The following is a 24,664-nucleotide window of genomic DNA, read 5'->3' on the forward strand; positions in this document are numbered from 1 at the left end:
GGTCCCGGGCGTCATTTATATTCCTTGTGTCCCGGTCGTCATTTGTGTCCCGGTGTCCCGGTCTGTATATACATTCGTTTTTGAATTGGTCTTTTTTTAGGTTTTAGTTTTTACCTTTTTTTAGCTTTTTTAGTTATACCTCATGATTCTAATGATTGCCCTTGAGCTTTGTTGATGGTGATTGCTAATCGAACATTTCCTGTGTCCCCGTCGTCATTTATATATCCCCCTGTGCCCCCAGCGTCCCCGTTGTAGTTGTGTCCCTGTGTCCCGGTCGTCATTTATATTCCCTGTGTCCCGGTCGTCATTTGTATCCCGGTGTCCCGTTCTGTATATACATTCGTTTTTGAAATGGTATATGATGAAATAAATTTTTGTATTTTTCCCCTTTTTTTTATTTTTAGTTTTTTTTTGGTTTTTACTTTTTTAGTTTTGTTTTTCTCCTTTATTTTTCATTTTTTTTTCTTTCTTAGTTTTTTTTTTAGTTTTTTTAGTTTTTTAGCTTTTTTAGTTTTTTTTATTAGTTTTTAGTTTTTTTTCTTTTTAGTTTTTTTAGTTTTTACCTTTTTTTAGTTTTTTTAGTTTTTTTTTTTACTTATGTCCTGGTCGTCATTTATACTCCCTGTGTCCCGGTCGTCATTTGTGTCCCGACGTCCCGGTCTGTAATTTCGTCAGTCGAAAACATGACGTCAGTCGACACACAAACATGACGTCACCCGACAGACCCACACACACACAGACAACTTATTTTTATATATATAGATATATATATATATATATATATATATATATATATATATATATATATATATATATATATATATATATATATATATATATATATATATATATATATTGCAATCGCAATTATAACTGAGACATCAATATTTGACGGTAAACTGAAACACCAATTTATTATGACCGCAGCATCACTCCTTAAAAGTAAGAGCGGGTGGAGGAGGAGGGTCCAAAAACTGCAAAGTACTCAGTTTTTACAATATTTCGGGCTCTTCAGTACAACACTGGATGGAGTGGAGTTCCCTTATTCTTCTCTTGTGTGCAAATTTTAACTGGAAGTACCTTCCAGTTACCATCAACATACACTAAGATTGTTGTGAGTTCCAATGCAATACCAATTCCGGCGCATATTGCGAGGAAGTCCATATCATATCTTTGTTAGTTAAACGTTTAGTAATAGCAGAATCAAACTGCATTACATTAACTGTTGGTGTTGGTGTAACTAATCGTTTTTATAACCAGAAAATACTGGATGATAGAAGATTTCAGAGCTATGAAATCATGGAATGGGTACTATTTTAAAGGAAAGAGTAGTTGCAAGTAAGGTCAGGGAGAAACTATGGCACTATGAAATCAAGATATGGCATGCGAGAATGGGGCCAACTTTTATTTGCTATTCCTTGAAAAATCAGGGACGGTCCATAGCGCACTGATCCCATCACTTACTCTAATAGGTTCCCTGCTCCGTAAGTCCATAAATCATTCTACTTTAATAAAAAAAAAATTCAGCCGATAAATACCACCAACTAGTTAACAGTTTCAAAACAAACTGCTATCCAGTAGGCTATAAGGAAAACTTAACAAAGAAGAGACTATAGCTTAAGAACTGAAGAAACTCCGCCTGAATATTTAAAAGGTTTCACGGACAGAACAACGCATTGATGAAACAATTTTTAAGTTCCTAATTACGAAATATTATTAGAAACAAAGAAATAAATTATAAAATAGCATATATTTTAAATGTGTTTTTTGTCGATCGATCGATCGAGAGTGGGAGAGTGAGTGAGAGAGAGAAAGAGATAGAGAGAGAGAAAGAGAGAAAGAGAGAGAGAGAGAGAGAGACAGAAGGGAGAGAGGGGAGAAAACAAGCGTTTACTTATTTCATACTAGTATTTAGAAACCCTTGTAGTAAAAAGATTACATATGTGTATTTTATCTTCGCAAAGGCCGAAAAATATACTCGATAGTTATCCCAAAAACAAGTGCCCTCCTCAGCAGAACTTCCTTCAACGTAAAATAATTCCCTCCCCCCGAAAATTCCCACCAGACAATTCCATTCTCACTAAAAATTTCTCCCCTTGGAATTTCTTGTGGACGATTCCGCCTGAAAAATTATCCTTAGCATATTGTCATTTGAAAAAGACTTCAAGTAATCGTTTTCCAAATCATGCCGGAAATTCTCCTTTCGTTGAGAATTTTCCCCTGAATGTCTGTATTCTTCTAAATAACAACTAACAATTACTGTACTATACGTAAACAAATGGCAAATTTCATAACTTGCAGCCCTTTCCGCAGGGGCTGTGGGGGTTATGTTACCCCAAAAAGTTTAGTTACTGGACCTCTCAACTGTGCTGAACATAATGGCTATCTCAAAGTTTGATCAGACAACTTTGGGGGAAAAGGGGGCGTGCGCAAGAGAGGCTAGTTGCCCTTTAATCATTTTGGTCACTTAAAAGGGCACTAGAATTTTTAATTTCTGTTTCAACGTGCCCTCTCTCATTCTTACAGGGCCATGGTTCGATACAATCAACCCTGAAAAATAAATAAACAAGTAAACACGCATCTGTGTTCTTCTTCTCGCAAAAAATAACAAAATTCCACAATTCTTGCTGGTGGGAGCTTGAAACCTCTAAAGAAGGGTTCTCTGATATGCTGAATCGGACGGTACAACTTTCATCAAGGTTCCTTGAGTTTTGGGGGCGTGTTCCCCCTTTTTTAAACCAGGTAATTTTTCTCAGGCTCTTTGCTTTTGACTAGTAACTCTACATTTAATGAATATTATATATTTGGAATCAGCATAAAAAGCCAATTTTTTGATGTATCTATTAATATCAAAATTTTATTTCTTAGAATTTGGGTTACTATTGAGTCGAGTCACTCCTTACTTACTGTTCGTTAACACAAACTGTTTGACAGTGACAATGACGGCGGAAAGGTTTCTGCAGATCTTGCTAAAAAGACTACTGGATAAAATGTCAACTACTGCATGAAATTTTTCTTTGCAATGAACTCATGAAAAATAGGACAGCCTTATTAAATATAAAGTTATCTATCAAAGTTATCAGCACAAGACAATTTTAATAATTTTAGAAAAGGAGATAAGCATAACAAAACAGCGATACTATCGTGAAAAATAAAAGCCGTCAAATTCGACAAGTCTGAGAACCCTTGTAAGCAGATTCCAACCCCATCCATAAAAATATGTGTTTATTTCATTTTTAGTTGTTTTTAGTTTTCTCTTAAGGGGTGATCACACTGGCTCAATAGTTGTAAATAATTGTGCAGAAATTCACCGAAACACGAGTTTTATTTATTTCAATCACTTTTTTAAAATAAGGTATGGCCCAAGAAAAGTACCCTCTTCATCTTGTTCATTTTGTACCCCAGAACAACAATTCTTGGCCCAAATCAGGCCAAGACTTTATCAAGTGAAGATTATAAAACCGTGAATCAGTTTAAACTGTAAGAAGTGTTTTATACAGCAACTCAGATGCAGAGGACAAGCGGCCGTTTGGCTACGCATTTCTTCTCTGAGCATACCTAAAGTCCATATAAAATGTAAGAAAGTCCATATAAAATGTAAGATTATAACAGAAAATATTTTTAAATCTTCCTTAAAATGAGTTGATTTATTCAATTCAGTTCAATTTATTATTAAAAAAAAACACATAACAACAATAATAATAAGGATCCTAGAAGCGGACTTGTTAAGGACCAAAACAACAACAAAATACTGAAAATGAAGAAGAGAAAAAAAAGAAAAAAGAAAACATGGGTAATTAAAGCAAATTGAATAAACATTTAGAGAAATATAATATCAAGATTTTAGTACATTGTTATATAGCGTCCGAAAACTTGTGAATAGCTCGATACTGGAGGGTATTAAATTCCATTGAAGCATAGATTTATAAATTGGGGATCGCTGGGCGGAACTAGAGATACAGTTGGGGACAACGAAGGAACGGTTGGATGAACGGAGACAGTGGCCTTCAGAATTATTACTATTAAAATAAGATAATAAGTGGGGAAACAGATTTTTATGGTAAGCGGAGTATGCAAGGGATAGATTTAATATTTTGATGATTTGTTCAAAAGGGATAATACCAAAATCGCAGTACAAGTCCTTGGTGGGATATAGTCGTGGCAACCGAAAAACTGCTTTGACGGCACGGTTTTGAGCAGATTTTAATCGGTAACTGAAGGACAAGTATTGCCCCATACAGATCCGCAGTATGAGATATATGGGTAAATAAAAGAATAATAAAGGGTGACAAGGATATCGGGAGGAAGAAAATAATTCACACGATTAATCATACTTACCTGTCGCAAAATTATGGCTCTGATATAGGACACATGTGTTGCAAATGATAGGCAGGAGTCTATGTGGACACCAAGAAACTTGGCAACTTCGACCTGCGGGAGGAGATCGGTAGTATATTTTAGGCCAAGTGCTGGCTGAGCTTCATTTTTTTTGTAAGGGGTTCGAAATAATACCACCTGACTTTTCTTGCTGTTTATGGTCATGCAGTTAACGAGACACCACTCCTGTACTCTATTCAGAAGGGTTTGAGTAGAGGTAACGACGGATGGTAAATTAGGACCGGTGATGAAAAAGTTGCTATCGTCAGCAAAAAGTACTGGGTGCACTGATGGACCCAGGTCCGTAACCAAATCATTAATATAAAGGAGAAAAAGTATCGGACCAAGAACAAAGCCCTGTGGGACGCCCCTCTGGACAGGTAGGGGATGTGAAGTCACCCCACCCAGACTCAAACTCTGTACTCTACCAGAGAGATAAGAGCCGAACCATGAGAAAGGAACTCCGCGAATCCCTAGGTTATTGAGTTTACTTAACAAAACACTGTGATCAAACATGTCAAAGGCCTTTGAAAAATCCAGAAATAAGCCCAATACAGTATTTTTAAGGTCAAGTTGGGAACGCATAAACTGTGTGGCGTCTATTAGTGCATGAGCAATTGAAACTTTGGCACGGAAGCCATATTGATGAGGACAAATCAATGAATCTGATGAATGATTCCCAAATACAAAGGGAGAAAGACGCCGGAATATAATTCTCTCGAGCACTTTAGATATAACTGGGAGAAGTGAGATTGGACGATAATTGCTTATCTCAGACGGATCGCCTTTTTTATGAATCGGGATAACAATTGCTGATTTAAATATTTCTGGGAAGACTCCATTGGTCATAGACAGGTTTGCTATGTGCACAATGGGTTCACAAATATAGGAAGATACGGTCCTAAGAAGCTTATTACTTATGCCAAAGAAGTCAAGTGTACTACTATTAGAGAGAGAGATTCGATAACTTGAAGCACCTCTTTGCGATCAGTTGGAGAGAAAAACATGGATCTGGGATTCTTGCTAGGGTGTACTGACTGTGAGAAGGAACAGGAGTTAGCATTTGGAATATTAGTGAAATAATTATTAAAAGCATCCGGTACTGAATTGGGTCAATTAATCTGCCATTGATGTCCCTAAGGTTAATAGGTACAGATCTTGAATTCTTTTTTTTTTAAAGAATTTCATTTATTGTAGATCAAATTTTTTGCAAGTTCCCTTTGCAGTGAGAGATTTTTTAATAATAACAATTTTTCTTTGCTTCCCGGATGAGTTTGGTATATACGTTTTTGTATTTTTTATAATTAGTCAGGTCAATAACGCTACTGGTTTTGCAAGCTAACTTATATAGGGCATTTTTTCGGTATGAAGAGATTATCAGGCTATTTGACATCCAGGGGCGTATATGGGTAGTTTTTCGGTTTGATTTACGAACTGGAAAGGTTGAACTGATAAGATCACTTAATCCCTGTGTATAACTACTTATGGCTGAATTAACATCCTGACAATCCAAAATCTTGGACCAGTCGAAGGATTTCAAACAATCCGTGAACCGGTTCATATTCACAGTATTATATATTCTATTAGACGGGTATTAGTTCTACGGGGTTGAGTAGCTGATTGGGAGGGTAATTCCAGAATTTATTTACAACCACAGTGGTGCCTAGTTACAGAGAAGCTTATAAATAGAATGGGGGCTGAATCTTGGCAATTTCGGCCCTGATTTTTATAACACATCTTTTAGAATTTTGAAGAGACCGAAATTGTTTCCTTCTCATCTTTATTTGAAGTCATCGGTTCAAACTGACCATTAAGAGCGACTGCTAGAGAAGCGGAAAATCCATGATTTTGGGAATTTTTTTAAATTTAAATGAAAGATTACAATGGAACACTTACCTACATAGAGAAGAGACAGGCCATTATCCTCCCCTCCTCCCCTACGAGAAACCAAGACCATCGGATGAGCCAAACTCCCTTGAAAGATCATTACCCGAAACCTACTTTCAGAAAATTTTAGCCTCAACCCCCCTTCCTCCTTAGAAATTTTAGGAACTGCATTATTTCAGGAGCACACATATGCTAAATATTTCTTTTCGCTACTCCTGTACCACAAAGCGATAATTTCACCCACAATGAACCAAAATACCATAAGATTACATTTGTAGTCGACGAAAATTGATGGTCGATTTTCCAAAATAAATACCAGATTTTAAAACAGAGTCTTTTAATTCTAGTATGTGTTATCAGTTTAATCTTCTTTTTTTTCTTAATTTTCTTTTCATTGTTCGAGGCTTCCAGATGTGAAGCTGAAATGCTCGGACTTTTATGTGTATTATTTCAACGTTTTCTGAGAGTCACAGATCGACACCTTTGACAACCTTGTATTGACATAGTGCATTTTAATTTACTTCAATTTCCCACCCAACATGCTCTATAAATTTTAACTTAATACCCTTAGCCATTCCTGAGATATTACAGATATGCCCTTTGGACAAACCGGATGCTCATAGCGTTTTTTAATTTATCATCAAAAACACACTATGAAGATCCAACGCAAATACCCTCAGTTTGTCACTGGATAATGCACAGATACCTTTTGATAATCTGGATACACATAGTTTATTTTGATTTAGTTTTACATTTTCCCTTAACTTTCCCTGAAAGCTTCAACTTCATGCCCTACTGCATTCCTGCGATATTGCACCTGTACCATTTTGACAACCTGGATGCACTTAAGACTCTTTTTATTAGTTCAACAGTAAAGGCAGTAGCAGTAGCAGCAAAAGCAGTAGTAGCAGACACTAGTAGTCACAGCCTCATGTAATCCAATTATTTGCAGTAGCAGCCACAATTAGTCACAGTCACAAGTAGTCACATTCATTGTGTCAACCATTAGTACTCACAGTCGCAAGTACTTGCAGTCACAGTCATAAGTATTAGTATCTTAGTGCAAAGATGAAATGGTAGGGGATGTCATGTAAGTGCTTCGCTAGTTTGTGTTCATCTTAAGTTTTGTTTCGTTTTGTTTTATTTATGTTTGCTTGAGATTTCTCTTCTTGATTCATAGTATTTCTTCCACGTTTTAGATTTAATCTTTAAATAAGATAATAAGGCTTAACAAATGCAAGTCACAATGTATGACATATTATGAATACCACATTTGGTAGCAACTGAAAACCATTTGTATGGTATGTACTTATTGCATTGCGAATTTCTGCTTCCTTATAGCATAATTGGACTCAGATTTGTAATCAACTAGCTCAGAAAACCTTAAATGCTCAGTTTGGTGAAAATCCTCCACGATTTATGGAAGATATAGCCTACTAGCGAACGTGGTTCGTCTTTATTAAGTACATTTATACCGTCATCTGTCCTAAATCAAAACATATCCAGTACACATTATATATGCGCATAAAAGTTATCAAAACATGTTCAATTTTTAATGAGACTGTTTTATAAGCTTATAAGCTAGCAACCAAAAAATCTGAGACCGCTACTTAAATACAAACGTCTGAAGTGAAAACAAATCAAGTCCATGTTTCACAAATGGTGGTCAAATCCAAGCCTTTCTGAAAATTGATTCATAAAAAGATTTCCAATCTGTGTCTGAAGGATCTATAGTCAGGAGCTTTGGCCAGTCCCCCCAACCACCTTCTCTAACTTTGCGTGCATAAACATGTTCTATCATTTTCTATTCATTATCTATCAGGGACTATTTGTCGAATAGTTCTCAATGCGTAAATATGAATCATTTAAATGTTTCACATTAATTCACAATGCAATAAGTACATACCTCACAAATGGTTTTCAGTTGCTACCAAATGTGGTATTTACAATATGTCAAACATTATGACTTGCACTTGTTAAGCCTTATTATCTTATTTAAAGATTAAATCTAAAACATGGAGAAATTACTATGAATCAAGATAAGAAATCTCAAGCAAACATAAATAAAACAAAACTTTGGATGAACACAAACTACCATATATCTAGTGACTTTAAAATCTCTACTCCCCCTCCCTCCCCAAAAAAGCCTACAGAGTCATTAATACTTCCTACAAATAAAATTCAACTATTTTTGATTTTTTTTTTTTTTATTCTAATATGATTAAATAGAGCTCAAACCTACCGGATTTTTTTTTCAAACTGCATTGATTTATAACATTCAATTTAACTTCAGCATTCTAATAGGTCATAAATTCCAATAATGACTTCTTCTTTTGAATCTATCTCTCTCATACATATAGAAAATCTATTCAAGCTATCTATCTAGTTTTCGGCACAGTGCAAATAAACTTCCCTCATCTATGGCAATTTATATTGTTTGTTTATTTTTTGTTGTTTTTTTTCTGGTCATTTTAACTTCAAATTTCAGGGAGAGGATTGCTGAGTTCCCATATCCTCCTGGCCCATTAACATAAAATTTTCACATTGCCCAGGGCAGGGAATTTAATGGAAAGATCGAAAATAATACAACCAAACGATTATTGGGTATATAAACTCAGCAGCTACAGCGTGTACGCTCCGAAGTACATTTATGAGGTGAATTTTATCTTCCAAATATAGATAAGAACTAGTTTTGAAAGATTAGAGCCGGTTCTCTTATATTCAAAATTTAAGTAAACTAACAAAGGGATAAGGAGCAAAAGTAGGAAAAGAAATGAGTAGTAGAGTTAGCCTACCTTTATCAACGTTGTTGCCAAGTAGAGACCTTGTGTGACTGACAACACTGGCAGAATCACATATTTGATTAGCAGCATCACAGTAGCCTTCTGGTGCAACATTCGAGTCACTACTGGAACCAACAGCATGATGATATTCACTGGCTGAACTGTGAGAGAATAAATCCTGTTGATGAGTCTCAGGAACATCTTCTACTTCTGATAATGGTTCTTGAACAACACTGTCTAAATTATCAACAATTTCATGTTGTGGACTCATTGATTTGGATAATGATTCTACTTTATTTTCATTATCAACATATGACCCACTTGCTTTGTCATTAGTCAAAACTTGGGGTAAGGAATTTTGCTGGTCAGTACTGTGGATACTATGGGCTCCACCCACTGTTTCATGCAGATTTACCAACACACCATCACTTATTTTTTCCACCTGATCAGCAGAAACAGCAAATGATGTCGACTCATTTTCTTGATGATTAATAGAGCCATAAGGAAATGAACTAATTCGATCAATATCGTTAGTAATATGAGCCTCAAACAGCACTTCTTCACTACTAATCTTCCAGTCTTCAGCCATTTTACTTCCTGTATCAGTAGATATATGTGGCGTTGACTCAGTCACTGCATGGTCGAGAGGCTTTTCATCAGCTTGAGGTATCCGACTGATACTATCAGAATCTTTAAGAGTAGTATCTAATCCTTCGACCGAACTATCAACTTCAAGCAACATTTCTTCTTTATCAATCTTCATGTTTTCAACTTTACTTCCTAGATTAATGGAGTCTAATAGCATTGATTCAACTGCAGCATAGCTAAAAGGCTTATAATCGGCTTTCGGTAGATCACTGTTATCAGATTGTTTGATAATAGCATCTAATCCTTCGACGGGACTATCGAATTTTCGGAACACTTTCGGAGAAGGAGCAGGTTCGTTCGTAAGGGTTTCAAAAATGGCTTTACCATCCTTTTCGTTTAATGAACCAAGGGTACTTTCGCGAATGTCATTGGCTAAGGTTTCTTCTATAGCAGGAACACCAGTGCCAGTTATGTCGTATAAATAGTTATCAACAGGAACACTTTCTATTTGATCTAAAGTTGGCTCTTCTTTCAAGTGACCATCAAGAGACTCTGTATTGCCAGCAGCCATGTTCTGATCTTGTTTAGTTTCTATTTGTGTTTTTTCATTATCTGAAGTCTTCTTGCTATTTGTCTCTTCATCCATCTGTAAAACCCCAGATGAAAAAAAAGTTGTTAGTTTTGACAAAAAACCACCTTCTTTTTCGCCAGAATCTACAGAATCAGTGAAAGCATTGTAGTCAACGCTATCTTGACCACTATCCTGGCTCACTCCAATAAATTTATCAAAACTAGTTTTATCTAAGTTTTCATTTCTTTGCGATAAAGATATTGATGATTCTAGATGTCGTTCCTTATCTACTTCTTCAGAGTTTTTGCTTTCTCCGATACTTTGATTCTCGTTCACCGAATCAGATGCAGTTTGAATTATCGTATTTTCTACTATTCCAGGTCTAATACTAGTAGACTCTTCATATCCCAGGTTTTCAGGGTCCAAACTATCCGCATCTTCATCCTCAGATAAAGGGTCATCATCGTTATCCTGTTCTTCACCTTCTATGTCATCGAAATCACTATCCACATCATCAACTATTTCAGTGGACTTTGGATCAGGGTTCTGATTATCTTGGCCATATTCTTCATTCTTTAGTGATTCTCTAAAAATAGTACCATCTACAGTTTGATTATATTTGACGGCTGCGTTTTCATCATCAACAAGTAAATTAACTTCCTTAACGTTGATGTCTTTTGGCATATCCTGATTACCAGCAGGTAGTTTATATTTCAGATTGTCTTCGTTTTTTAGCAACACTTCTGAATCCATTTCTTTACTGTATCCATCTTTTGAATTTTCAACGAAATTATAAACGTTTTCAACTTTCTCATCTCTATGATTTTCCAAATCTTTGGTTTCAACAATTTCCTCCATTTGACCAATTTCTTTGTTTTTAGGCAATTCTTCTAAAACAGTATAATTTACACTTGGGTTATTTACAGAGTTATCAACTTCGGCGTGTTCAGTAGTACTAGCTACTCCACTTTGTATGTTACTATTATTCATTGAATCTTCTAAGGCCTTCTCAACAGAAATTTCTACTAAATTTTCTTTCAGTGTCTCATTGTCATTAAATACCATTGATTCTATATTTGTTTTCAGATTTACATCCTCTATAGCTTTTGGGTTCAAATGATCACCTGCTTTCTCAAGTGCAACTAAAGATTCGTCTAAAGATACATCCTTTTCAGCTAAATTACCAGAATTTACATATTGTTTTACATCAGTTGGACTGTTATCCACATTTGGTACTTCCATTATATTCAATTCACTACGACTGGGCTCTTTGTCCATAAAAGGTTCACCCAATACTCTGATTTTTTGAAGTGTATCGACAGAATCATCAGAGAGTCCTCTAGCGGGGGTAGCAGACTCTGAAGACTTATTTTCGACTCCGTCACTGATTGGTACTGAAAATGGTAAGGTGCGAGTAACGACCTTCGTTTCGCGGACGAACGAATTAGGCACATAACCAAACTTCCCCCGGATCTGAAAAAATAAGGAAAGTAAAATGTTAAATTTAATATTTATAAATTGAACTTATTAGGGCTTATGATCCCAGTGACTTTTAATTGTATGTACAATCTTTACCTATGTATTAAAACGATAAGATACTTACATCATTATACTTCTTAGTTTTGGATCTATCACTTGGATTTATGGCTTAAACTTGCCTAAAAATGAAAAAAAATTGCCCCTTTCCCCTTATTCCCTACCCTTTTCGATGTATTTTTTACCTAAAAGAAAAATGAAAAACAAACTTCTAAAATACAATTTAGTGCCCAGGTAGAGCTCAGTTTAATTGCTGCAGTATCTAAGTTACATTTTATCCAACGAATTACAGCAAAAAGTAATCTTTGTCAAAAACAATTGAAACTCGAAAAACTTAAGTTTTCCCAAAGAAAAAGCCTATATACCTAAAAATAATCTGCTTTTTTGTATTCATTCTAAGTATATAAAACATTTAAATTTAGAATTGTGAACATATTCGAAGAAATCTTTATAAATTTTGGAAAATAGGGGGAGTAATAAATACCCCCAAAAACAATCATCTTGATTATTATGACTCTTGACAGTGCTTAGTGACACTGTTCACTGTCAATTATTTGGTGGTGAAATTCAAGAATTTTGCCACTAAACTAAAATGATCCCACAAAGAGTTGGCGGAGATTTGTCAATGTCGAAACGCTATCAACAAAAGGAGCTCCTTAGCCTCACTTCAGACTCGCAGGATTACGATCCGACGAACGAAGCTTTTGCTATTGACTTAAAAAAGGCAAATTTGTGAAAGAGCTAGAGTGCAAACTTGTTGGATTTGGAATCAGCATATATTTTTTAGTCGGGTAGTGAAGGAATCATTTGTGTAGCAATTATTTGAAGTCAAACCACATTTTTAATAATCTGAATATAAATATATATATATATATATATATATATATATATATATATATATATATATATATATATATATATATATATATATATATATATATATATATATATATATATATATATATATATATATATATATATATATATATACTCAACAAGGTGAACCTACCTTTACTCCCCAATGTCCATCAGCCTTACTAAAAACAGTAACTTTCTCACCACTTTGAAATGACAAAACATTCTTATGATCAGCAAGATAATTCAGGGTTGTCTGTCCATAGCTTATAACCTCTGGAATAAGAAAGCTTTTAGGCTAGAGAACAATGAAAGTGTAACTATTCATTCAGAAGTAGAAATCAACTGTCATTTCCACAATTTCATTTTAGCCAATGATTTTGAGACTAAGACAACGAGATTAGACCACATTTTGAGCATTTTTGAGGAAAATTAGCCAAAGTGAATCATATATATATATATATATATATATATATATATATATATATATATATATATATATATATATATATATATATATATATATATATATATATATATATATATATTACGAAAAAGAAGAGAAAATTTAATTATAAAAATAAGCAAGAAAGGATGGTATTCAGCTAGTGGACAAAAAGAAGCGAAAAGACAAAAATCTCTTTCCTCAGCAACAGTGCCATTACTAATTGCAATTTCTCTTTGCCCTAAATTTGACTTATTTACTTATATTAATCTATATCATAAGTTTGACTTTTCATATACAAGTTCTTTTCTTATCATTTTAACTTTGCTCTTCACTTTTGACTGAAAGACATAGTTTTTTTCATTAATTAGATTAAATAAAAAACTGTTCTTCTCAAAAAAAGTAAAGAATGATTTAAAAACTGAAAACAAATGTAGATTATTCCAACCTATATCTGAAGGATGCTACATTAGGCTACCTTTGACCACCTTCTCTATACTCTGATAGCCTTTTAAAATATTTGAGCAATTTTGTTCTCATGTTTTAATTGTGCGTACTGAATATTTTTTCATTTTTACTATTTCCTTATATTTGAACTGTTTACTCTAGGTTATTTTCCCCTTGTAAAGCTTATTGATTTGAAGCCAAAATACTCAGGCTTTAGTTAGAACATTTTTTTTATATTATTTTTGTTGTCTTAGTTAAAAGATTTTAGCCATCACTATACATTTTCAATTTATTCTAATTTTTAAACCTATATGTTTAAATAATAAACTAATTTACAATTTGAGCAAATTTAGCCACACAGAAAGCATCCAACATGCAAAAATGAAGTTATAGTTCTGTAGAAAGATAAAATTTTGTTGCTTCTAATTTTTCTATTGCAAAAATTTATGCCACAACTATTTTAACCATGACTCATTTGACAGTGCTATATTGGAAATACTATATTGGGAATACTCCAATTGGTGCTATTCCAACTAGGGCTACTCTTACTACAATCATTCCTAGCATGACTGCTTCAACCAGGGTTGCTACTACTACAAATAGCATAACTACTTCCGCCTCTGCTACTCCAACCCTGACCACCCTCATCTGCTCTTACCATGACTACTCTGTTACAACTACTTTTACCATGACTACTCAAAGTACCACAGCTTTGGCTACCCATGTTTCTACTATTGACTGGTGTTAATTATGTAGTTGTTCATATTTTATAAGCTAAAACTACAACTAATAGTATAGAAATTAAAACATAGTTCGTTCATTTCGGTAAACAAATGTATGTGTTACAGTGAAAATAACTGAATGGATTATTGACTCTTTTGTGAGACAAAAACATTAGTCCTAGCTTCTGTTTATTACAAGTGATTAATAAATACTTGAAGTGTCTTTTCGAATGTGTTTTACCTGTGAATTATCTCACTTTTTCCTGTAAATAGACTTACAATCTGCTATTCCCAGAGGATTTGAATTATCATTTCAATGCTATCAATAATTGGCTGTTGATGCACTGTTGCCGATACAACATCATCAGTGCAATATTTTCTAGTGTACCCAAATGAACATTTACATTAACCCCCAAGAACACAATGTTGTATAATTAATATTAGAGAATTACGTAAGTAGTTTATAGACATAAAGTAAAGCGTGAAATCTTCTTTCCTTCCTTCGATAGGAGCCAAAATATAGGTTGTTTTTAAGCTTTGCGCTGTGTTATTTGTCTGTAATTTGCCACCAAATATTTGCCTATTTGTCCAAGAGTTATGGCTGGTAACAAATGGGCGCATTCTATCCCGGTAAAAGGACAGGACAAGTGTTGGTCTTGTACAGCTAATTTAGGCAAGGAATCAAGCACTATGAATTGTGATGATTGCAATTGATGGTTATGTAATGAATGTCTTGAGCTCTCAGAACCAGAATACATCTTACTTACAAAAATGACTCGTCGTATGAGTTGTCAATGGAAATGCCCAATGTGCAAGGGAAACACCCAAGCGAGCAATGTTGATTTCGCGAGTTGTTGCGCGTATGAAGAACTCTCTTAGTGGTTTTGAGAATGCAGTAAAGATTCTGGATGTTAAGATTAAGGAGGGAGTTAAGTACTCTTTTACTAGCTTTAACGATGGACTTGAAGCGGAAATTGACACTCAGTTTAAAGCACTAGAACATAGGATTCATACTCTTGAGCAATCCTCAGGAATGGCAAAGGACAATAATTTTTTAGTAGACTTAGTGACCGCCAAAGTAGCTATATTAAGAGAAGCTTTAGATGAAGAGTTCGAAAATAGCTTAAAGGCAATGATTGCCGAGGATTATGAAAGATCAAAAAGGAAACTTAATGTTATGGTCTTTGGAGTTCCTCCATAAGCTGATGATGCCTGATTTGTACATGATTATTTGGCTAATGATTATGGAATCACTGGTGTTACTGTCCTGAACATTCGCAGACTAGGGAGCATAACAACCGCACCAGGACCCAGTACTCAAGGTCCTATCCCGATTATCTTCTCAGTGGCTAATTTAAAAACAAATATGCTAATCCTTCAGAAACCTTTTGAAAGAAAGGGTGCCATTTGATTTAGAAATGACACATCACTAGAAGAAATTTAACAGCAGTGCTTGACAGTTCTTTGTATTCCCTCCCAATACCAATCCAGGAATGTAATACCAGAAGTCAAATATTGACATCTCAAAATGGGATAACATGTAACTTCAATGAGCTGCTCTTTTTGAAAGGCAGTCAGGTTAGTGGCCAGAGTATCAGCATTGAAGGGGCCATGTGCCTAGTCTAACTGTTTCTCCAAATGTGGAAAGTACTCTCTTATACAGATCTTCAACGCATTCAAATGATGGCTCATTTGAGTCTTGAGTTCAGTGAAATCAGTTATATTTTTCTCATTATCTTCCGAAAATGCATGTGATCTTTCAAATGGCTCGCAGTTGTTATTTTCTATTTGTTTTTCTCAGAGAGAGAACGTTTTTTACCATTGCATCAGTTTTCTTTTCTATATTAAGATATCAGAGAGTGCCCTCCATGGATAAATTCCACATGTTGAATTTCTCAAAATATCACTTACATAAGCCAACTTCAAAAGCTGATCAAAATCAGTGAGTACAAAAGACAGAGAGGATTTGTGTTAGATAAAAAAATGAAATCTTTGTGGAGTTCAAATACATAGGACACAATATTTCCCTGAGAAAGCCATTGCACCTCTGTATGTACCAATAAGTTATCACGGAGGCTCCCAATTTCCCGGCATAGAATTTAAAGTAACAAGATTTTTGAGTAAAAAGTTCACAATCTGGACACTCTGATCAAGGACATCTTTAAGTTCATCAGGGAGGTTCTTAGCCACACAAGCCTCTTGGTGAAGTACACAATGAGTGAACTTACACTCAGTTGAAACCTTTTTAACATGGCATACAAACCCCATGTTGTGACTGCTCATTGCCTTAGCACCATCTATATACATTCAAGTTCAATTTATTATTATAATACGCATAACAAATAAAATACACTGAGTCACCACAGAGAGACAGAGCTTGTGATTGTGATGACCCCATTAATATTTACAACATAAACAATATTAGTTGAAGATCCGACACCCAAGTCCACAGCCCACCACACAAAGCAGAATGACAGAATAATTATCACAATAACAAAACAATCAAACAAACGTGCACGGAGAATGATATCATGAGCAATCAGAGACAATGAATAATAATTAAAAAAAAATCCATAGAGAAAAAAAAGATTAATGGTGAAAAGTTTCTAGGAAAAAATTTAAAAGTTTAATGTCTTATTATATTAAATGATTTAGTATCAATGATTTAGATACTTATGTAAAATCCTTAGAGCCTGGTTTTGCACAATTTGTAATGGTTTAAGATGGGTTTTAAATGTTGCCAGATAAACAACAGGACAATATGATAAATGGGAATGAACTAAAGAAAAATATAACAATCTTAATATTTCATAAGGGAAAAAATGTTCCAACCTATACATGATTCTAATTCCATGTGCTGTTTTTATTTGTAGACGATCAAGATGACCTTTAAACAAAAGATTATAATCAATCTCCACACCAAGGTACCAGATCAAACTTACTCTTTGGATGCTTATATTTAGGCCTTTAAACAAAACAGATGACCATATAGATGACCTAATATCAATGACCAATATATATATACAGATATAGAGATGACCTGATCATATAGATGATCATAAGGATGACCTTATGACCATGAGGTCATATAGATGACCTTTAAACAAAAAGATTATAATCAATCTCCACACCAAGGTACCAGATTGAACTTACTCTTTGGATGCTTATATTTAGGCCTTCAAATCTCACCTTATCAAATTCAATAGGCTCTTTATAAATGCAGCTGTAAACCATAAATTTTGTTTTAGCTATGTTTAGTGACAATTGATTAGCCTGTAACCAGTGAACCAATGCTGTTAAAATTCCCTTAATCTTTAGCTTCAAATCATCTGTGAACTCGCCAGCAACAGTTGAACCTGTATCATCAGCAAACAAAATGTTGAGATTCCCCCCTTCAGAAGAGTTGCAAAAATCATTAGTATAAATCAGGAATAGCAAGGGACCAAGTATAGTCCCTTGTTCCACCCCTGTGGAACGCCAACCTTTTCTGACTGATGACAAGGCATAGACAAGGAATCATTAATTTGGGTTACCTGATACTGACAATGTAAATATGATTTCATAAAATTCAGGGCTGGACCTCTAATATGATAATTATCTAACTTATGCCACAATATTTTATGACAAATTGTGGTGAAAGCTTTTTCTAAATCCAAGAACAGCATTGCAGGAAGAAGGCCTTTATCTAAACATTCATGAATATACTGCAGTATGGCAAGAACTGCAGGCTGGGTAGAATGTTCCTTCCAAAAACCAAACTGAAACTTACTGAAAAATTGCTGCAATTCCAAGAACTTGTACACTCTATTGTAAAAAACACCTTTAAATTAATTTAGAAAAACCAGATAATATGGACATTGGCCTGTAATTAGTTGGGCTTGCAGAATCCCCCCCCCCCTTATGCAATAGAATTATCTTAGCACTTTAAAAAAAAAAACTTGGGAACATTCCTGTTGAAAATGCAAGGTTAATTAAATGAGCCATAATTCTACTAATACCAGGCATAGTAGACTTGACAATATTAGTCAAAGATCCATCAAGTCCTTGAGAATCACCCTTCTTCATTAATAGACATACATTCAACAGTTCACCTTCCATTACAGGAGTCAAAAATATTGATATATCTGATGAACTCGGTAAATATTTTATAAATATATCATTACTATATTACTTTCCTTTCTGCAATTTTTCAGTCACAACCTCTCCAATTGAAGCAAAGTGATCATTAAGGCAATCCACCACATGAACATTGCCTTTTATAATTTGTCCTGCTAAATTATGTCTCTTTATAGGACGCTTTGAAGGCAGGTTTTGACCAAGACAAGAATTAATTAGTTGCCAAGTCTTCTTAGGTAATTTGAAGCATCCCAAAATGTCTCAAAATAATATCTTTTCTTAGCTCTGCAAACTATTTTAGTTAGAAAATTCTTATACCTCTTAAATTGGATTTTATTTGACTCAGATGGGTCCACCAAAAATAACTTAAACAACTCATTTTTTACCTGGATAGATTTGAGTAGACCTGGTGTTATCCATGGTAGCTTGGGGACATAATATTTATTTCTATGAATTTTAACCTCAGGGCAACTATCATCAAGAGCCAGTCATTTTTCTAAAAAAGATTCTGTCAACATCCACATTATTGTAATTTAGAAGAATAGACCAATCATTAGAAGATAGAAGAGCGTTAAGTTTAGCTAAATTTGATTTATTAACTTTTCGTCATGTAGTTTCAATAAACTTAGCTGACCATACTGCATATTTTACATCAGCTAAAATTAAAAAATGGTCAAAAAATTAGTCAATACCACTTTCAATGATGTAACTGATCTTGCAAGAAAAATGTTATCAATTAATTTTTCTGAAGAAGCAGTCACACGACTGGGAATATTACATAGAGGGGAAAGAAACCTTGAAAACAAAAGAGAAAGGAAATTAGATGTAGGTGCATCATTTTCATATTCCATTAGGCCAATATTAAAGTCACCCATTAGCATCACCTCATGACCAGTCAATGACTCAACTAACTTTTCAAAAATTACTAGGAAATCATTAACAGATGACAAAGGTGGCCTATGTACAACACATGCTTGCACAGTTTATAGCCCTAATATAAATTCAATTGCAATAATTTCACAAAGCATTTCTGCTCTAAGTTGCTCTATATCAGAAAGCCGCCAGAATGAAATTTCCTCTATAATCAAAAATCCCAAACCCCCCTTACTCTTAGTCGACCGATTCTTTGCTGTAAAAATATAACCAGGAACTTCAACATTTGGTACAGTTATTTCATTCAACAAAGATTCACAAACACCAAGAATACTGATAGATTTTGAAGGGAGTAAAGTAATTATTTCATTCATACTACTCAGAAGACCTTGGGTGTTCACAAATCCAATTCTCAGATCATTCGGAATTGGTGCTTAGCAACATCATGCAAACATGAATAACAAGCTTATGAAGAATTGTTTACAACTGAATTATCATTTTCATTATCAAAAATACTGAAAGATTCGCAAAAAGAAGCAAAATTAAGTGGCCTCATCTCAAAAGACATCAATTTGTCACTCCCCAGCATGTCCAAATGATTGTCAATCATATAAACTTACAATTATTGCATCCTGCCCTGGGCAGCTGAACTGCAAAACCCAGAATATTGGATATCCAGTCTACTGAGTACTGATAATAACTGAAGAGCACATATGATTTTTGAACTGATGTTTTTAAAAATAAACCAAAATACGAAAATGAGACAAAAAAGAAAATAAACCTTGTGAGAAACATAATTAAACGTTAGGCAATCTTAAAAGAAAAGCAAAAAACTTTTGGCAGCCCACATAATGATAATTAGATTAGTCACTGTCATCAATGTCTAACCACAGCACATTTGATGCATTGCAATACTCTAACTTAAGAATAGTTCCAATTTGCCTTAGTCATACATATGTGTATTTCTTTTAGTCCTTAAAAGCCTTAGCTTTGGCAAGCAGCTCAGCCCTAATTGCAATTAGGGTGGGTGGCAAATCAGTGCAAATACAGTGTTGAACCTTTTAGTTTACCCACTGATTTCATGATAATAAGAATGTCCAACTCCTTGCTGCATGAGAAGACAACAGGCGGTAAACTAGATTTCTTGTCATTCCCATGAACAGAAACACTGCTTTGTTTTTGCTTGGCTCTGAATGATCTAGTAATCTGAATATTGTCTTTAATCTCCAGAGAACCTGAGTAAATCCTGAAGATTTTGCTCAAGGGTTTTGCCATTTTTCTTTCTTTTCTTAAACCATGCACAACAAGATTAAGCTTACAGTCTTTAAATTCTAGTTCCAGTAATCATTACTCTGATGTTCAATCCTCAAGTTCAGTTCAGAGATCAGTTTGTCCTTTTCTGAGAGCTTTGAATTCAGCAACTGAATTTCAGACTTCATTCCAGAGAATTTTGCAGATAACTGACCTTTAATTTCTGATTGCAATGCAGAAATGGCCACAAGCCAAGCTTCAAGTTTCAAAGACCAGTCCTTAAGGGCTTTCCCAGAGTAATCTGGGTGACTGACATTATCCTTTACTGTAATAACACAATAATAGCTGCCAAGGTTAAATCACATTAAACAGACATAAGTCCTGCTTTCTTGGCTTTGCTATTGCTCACACTTGTTTCACTCAAAACTAGTCAAATGAGTTGACAGATTAGATCCTTTGCAAATGAATGCTAAATCGGTACATTGACACACAGTTTTTCCATGAGCTGGTTTTTGAAAAAAAAAGAATCTAACAACTTGAAAGTATTTTCACCTTCTGTTGATGTTTTAAGTTTCTTACAAAATACAATGTTTTCAATTATTTCATCTTGAAAAATGCCATGTATAAAAATGATCAGTTGGGCTATGCCAGCAACATTTGTGGTTTCATTGAGTTGTATACCAAAGCAAGGAATACATTCAATTGTTCTGACAACTTGTTCTTTTATGTCATATGCCATATCACTAGGGGTAAGTGGTATATGCAGGGATGGGGCATAAGGTGGGACATGGTAGGCCTACCTATCTGCCATCTAGCATTCTTTAAAAAAAATCCAATAAAGCCACATAGTATAGTTCACTCAATGGCCAACATGACAGTTCTATCATTTTGGCAAGTTGCTATTTTTGTTTTTAAGAAAATCAACTTCAAAGTTTCAGCTTTACACCCCAAAAAATATTTTGGCAATAGCTTTTTGTACTTTATTTTGTAACAGTTTGCAGAAATTGTGTGTGTGTAAAATAGCAAACAAAAGCAAAAAATCAGGTCATGTTCTGTGGCCATCTGGTGGAAAAATATACAACAGTTAAAAAAAAGTCAGGCAAAATTTGTAAGTAGAGGTTGAATGGTATATACTGGGACAAGGACCAGTGGTATGTACTGGGATATATCCTAGTATACACCACATGAATTCTTACAGTTCAGTCCATACACTGTTTCTTTTCTTATCTGTTTTTACTTGTTTCCTAATGACAAAAATAGCTTATACATCTTTTTTTTCAGATTTGATATTAGAATAGAAGAAAATGCCACAATTTCCAAGAGCTAAGTGGGAGAAACATTCTAAATCTCTTGCTGAAAAGAAAGTTGACCAGCATTTCATGATTAAAGCAGCTATTGTAGACCTAGAGGCTGGCTTACCAATTAGGGCAGTGGCAGAGAAACATGGAGTGTCATGTTCAGCCCTTCACAGACACTACCAAAAGTATTCAAAACTCAGTGATGACAAAAAAGTGAATTACAGTGCTGCCCAAAAGTTTGGACTTGCTACTATTTTTATGTCTGAAAAGAAGCACTACACCCTCAATAAGGCTATGCAAGCTGAAACTCCCAACTCTGGTGTATAGAAGAAGGTGGGGTGATGCCATTCTGGTTCATAAACTTATTAATTCAAAGGCACTTCCTGATCTTCTTCCTCTGGTATCTCAGGACTCTTGTACAAGGGGACATAACTTGCAGTTATCCAGGCATTTCTCCTCAAAAGTGGCAACACACCCACTTTCTTATCACCTGTGTTGTCAACCTCTGGAACAAATTACTACCAGATACCATTGCTGCCCAAACCACAGACAGCTTTAAGAACCATCTTGACAATGAATGGTCAGGAAAAGAATGGAAGTATAACTGAGAAGCAATCAAATCAGCAACATCAAACCACTAGTCAACTGTATGTATTCAACTATGTGTCATGTATTATCAACTCTGGAGTTTCTACAAGGAAAAATCCTTAGATTGCTCCAATCTGCAATTTAAGGTAATCAAGATAATACCAGCTGCAAGCAAGCAGAATGTGTTATGGTTTGACCAGTCAAGACACCAGAACCCTTGCTTACAACTTCACCATTACAAACAACAATACTGTCCTAGACAACTGAACAGGCTGTAAGGAAGCCAGCATACTGGTTAGCTGGATTTCAGTCTCAAAACCCCAAGCTTTCTTTTAGAAAGCCAGAGGCAACAAGTTTTGTCCATGCCACATGCTTTAACAAGCACAACATACAGGAGTTTTTCTTCAACTTGCAGTCAGTTCTGGAGATAACTCTATTTACAGCAAGTAACATATTCAACTGTGATGAAACCTCAGTCACCACTGTTCATATTCCTCCAAAGGTTTTTAGCCAAGAAGAGTAGGAAAATAGTGGGCAAAGTAGCCTCAACTGAGCATGGCATGCTTGTAACTATGGTTGGAACCATCTCAGCCAGTGGGCAATACCTTCCCCCTACCTTATATTCCCATGCAAGAAATTTTAGCCTCACATGCTGACTAGTGTTCCTGCTACCTCTCCTGGAGGAGTCTTGCTTTTCCCTGAACGCCCAAAGCTTCTGATAATGGACAAGTATGAGTTGCACATCTGTTCTGCAGTTTCCAAAAGAGTCTGGTCACTTTACTAACAATACCACCTCACTGTAGCCATTGGACATTTGTGTATGTTTCCCCTTCAAATGCCAATACAACAAGGCTATTGATAACTGGGTGATACCCAATATACAATTGTATGTGATGATATACAAGATTGCATCTCTTGCTGGCAAAAGCCCCCCTGTATCTTTCTTGCCAAACAACATAATGAGGGGCTTTGAAAAGACAGGGATATGGCCTTACAAGCCAGACATCTTTATTTGGCCATATCCTAAAGCCAAGCCACATGTACTGAGTGGCAGAGGCAGGAAGAAAAGTTCTGCAAGTGAAAAGACAGATTGAAGAACAAGAAGCCAAATGAAAAGTCAAGAAGCACAGGGTGGCAGGACTAGAGAAAAAGTTGGGACAGTTGGAAGAGCTGGAATAGGACAAAAAGAGCAGACGACAAAAAAGCTATTTGTGAATTCAGAAGGAAGTGATGATGAAAAAATTATTCTTGATGATGATAGTGTGACTCAATGAAACTAGGTGAATCAGAAGATGAAAGTAGGAAAGAGATTTTTGACAGTCTCTCAACAGGAGACTTTGTTAAAGTTGTTTATGAAGGAGGGTATTTTCCTGAGGCTGTCCAAGAGAAAAATGAGAACAGTGTCAGGAGTGTCATGTGAATGGCCAGTCTAAGAAAGTGGATGTTGATTTTGAAGTACCTAACTCTACCCCTTCTCCCTCTGGAGGGCCCTAAAATTTGCCTAAATGACAGGTCTATACCTATTGAAATTTTGACAAAACAACATTTTACCTTAATTTTCAGTTACTAGTTGCTTTTTCTCTACTTTTAATTCTTAAAGGTCATCAAAGGTCAGAGCCCTCTAGAGGGAGAAGGAGTGGAGGTAGGTACTTCAAAATACCTTCCTGGGACATACTTTAGCCTGTAGAACCATCCCAGAAAGTTTCATTTTCCTAACCTAAACTCTCCAAGATAGCAAGAAGTCAATTAATCAGAATTTTACTGACAATTCTGACAACTTTGCCAGTCCTAGAATTAAAGGGTTACTTTTTTTGGCAAACCAAGTAGCCTACCCTCTAAAAAACTTTGCAAACCACCAAGAAGTATGGGTACTGCAGTTTGAGAGCCACTGGTCTATTGAACGCCAAAATTACAAAAATAAATCAGCCTACAATAAGATTCTTGAATGCAGGGCAGAAACAGTCCTGACAATGAAATTAAATGACAGGATAGGCTACTCCTTTTTACTATGCTGCTTGGTTTAGAAGAGGCAATGCATGAGCTCTATAAATTATCTTTCATCTGAGGAGGTGAAGATCAAGGATATAGGCTAGTCCCTCTAACTGCCTTGATAAACACCCTTGGCTAATTACAATATTCAGTTAAGTCTCACCTGAACAGTTCTCATTTGCACATTTTTGATGAGTAGGAAGTCTACCTAATATCCCGGAACTAATAGAAAGAACTGTAATGATACAAATCGTAATTTTTATGTCCATCTTAAAGCTGAGAAACACAGCTTAATTCGAAAAGGTTGGAGCTGGCCCAAGTATTTCCTTGACTTCTTC

At 35.1% G+C, this 24,664-nt stretch overlaps 1 protein-coding gene across 2 annotated transcripts in view; it reads right to left on the reverse strand.

The window, feature by feature from the left end:
- Positions 1-24,664, reverse strand: part of LOC136028752 (uncharacterized) — an 84,397-nt gene extending 59,733 nt beyond the window's left edge. For both annotated transcript variants that reach the window (XM_065706638.1, XM_065706637.1), the window contains exons 1-3: positions 24,490-24,664; positions 12,752-12,873; positions 9,060-11,679 (exon numbers count right to left, since the gene is read on the reverse strand). In XM_065706638.1, coding sequence (XP_065562710.1) covers positions 9,060-11,679; positions 12,752-12,873; positions 24,490-24,595 — 2,848 coding nt within the window. In that variant the 5' untranslated portion in view covers positions 24,596-24,664. The remainder of the gene's footprint in view (positions 1-9,059; positions 11,680-12,751; positions 12,874-24,489) is intronic.

Source organism: Artemia franciscana, chromosome 7, assembly GCF_032884065.1.
Source record: "Artemia franciscana chromosome 7, ASM3288406v1, whole genome shotgun sequence".
Classification (NCBI taxonomy): domain Eukaryota; kingdom Metazoa; phylum Arthropoda; class Branchiopoda; order Anostraca; family Artemiidae; genus Artemia; species Artemia franciscana.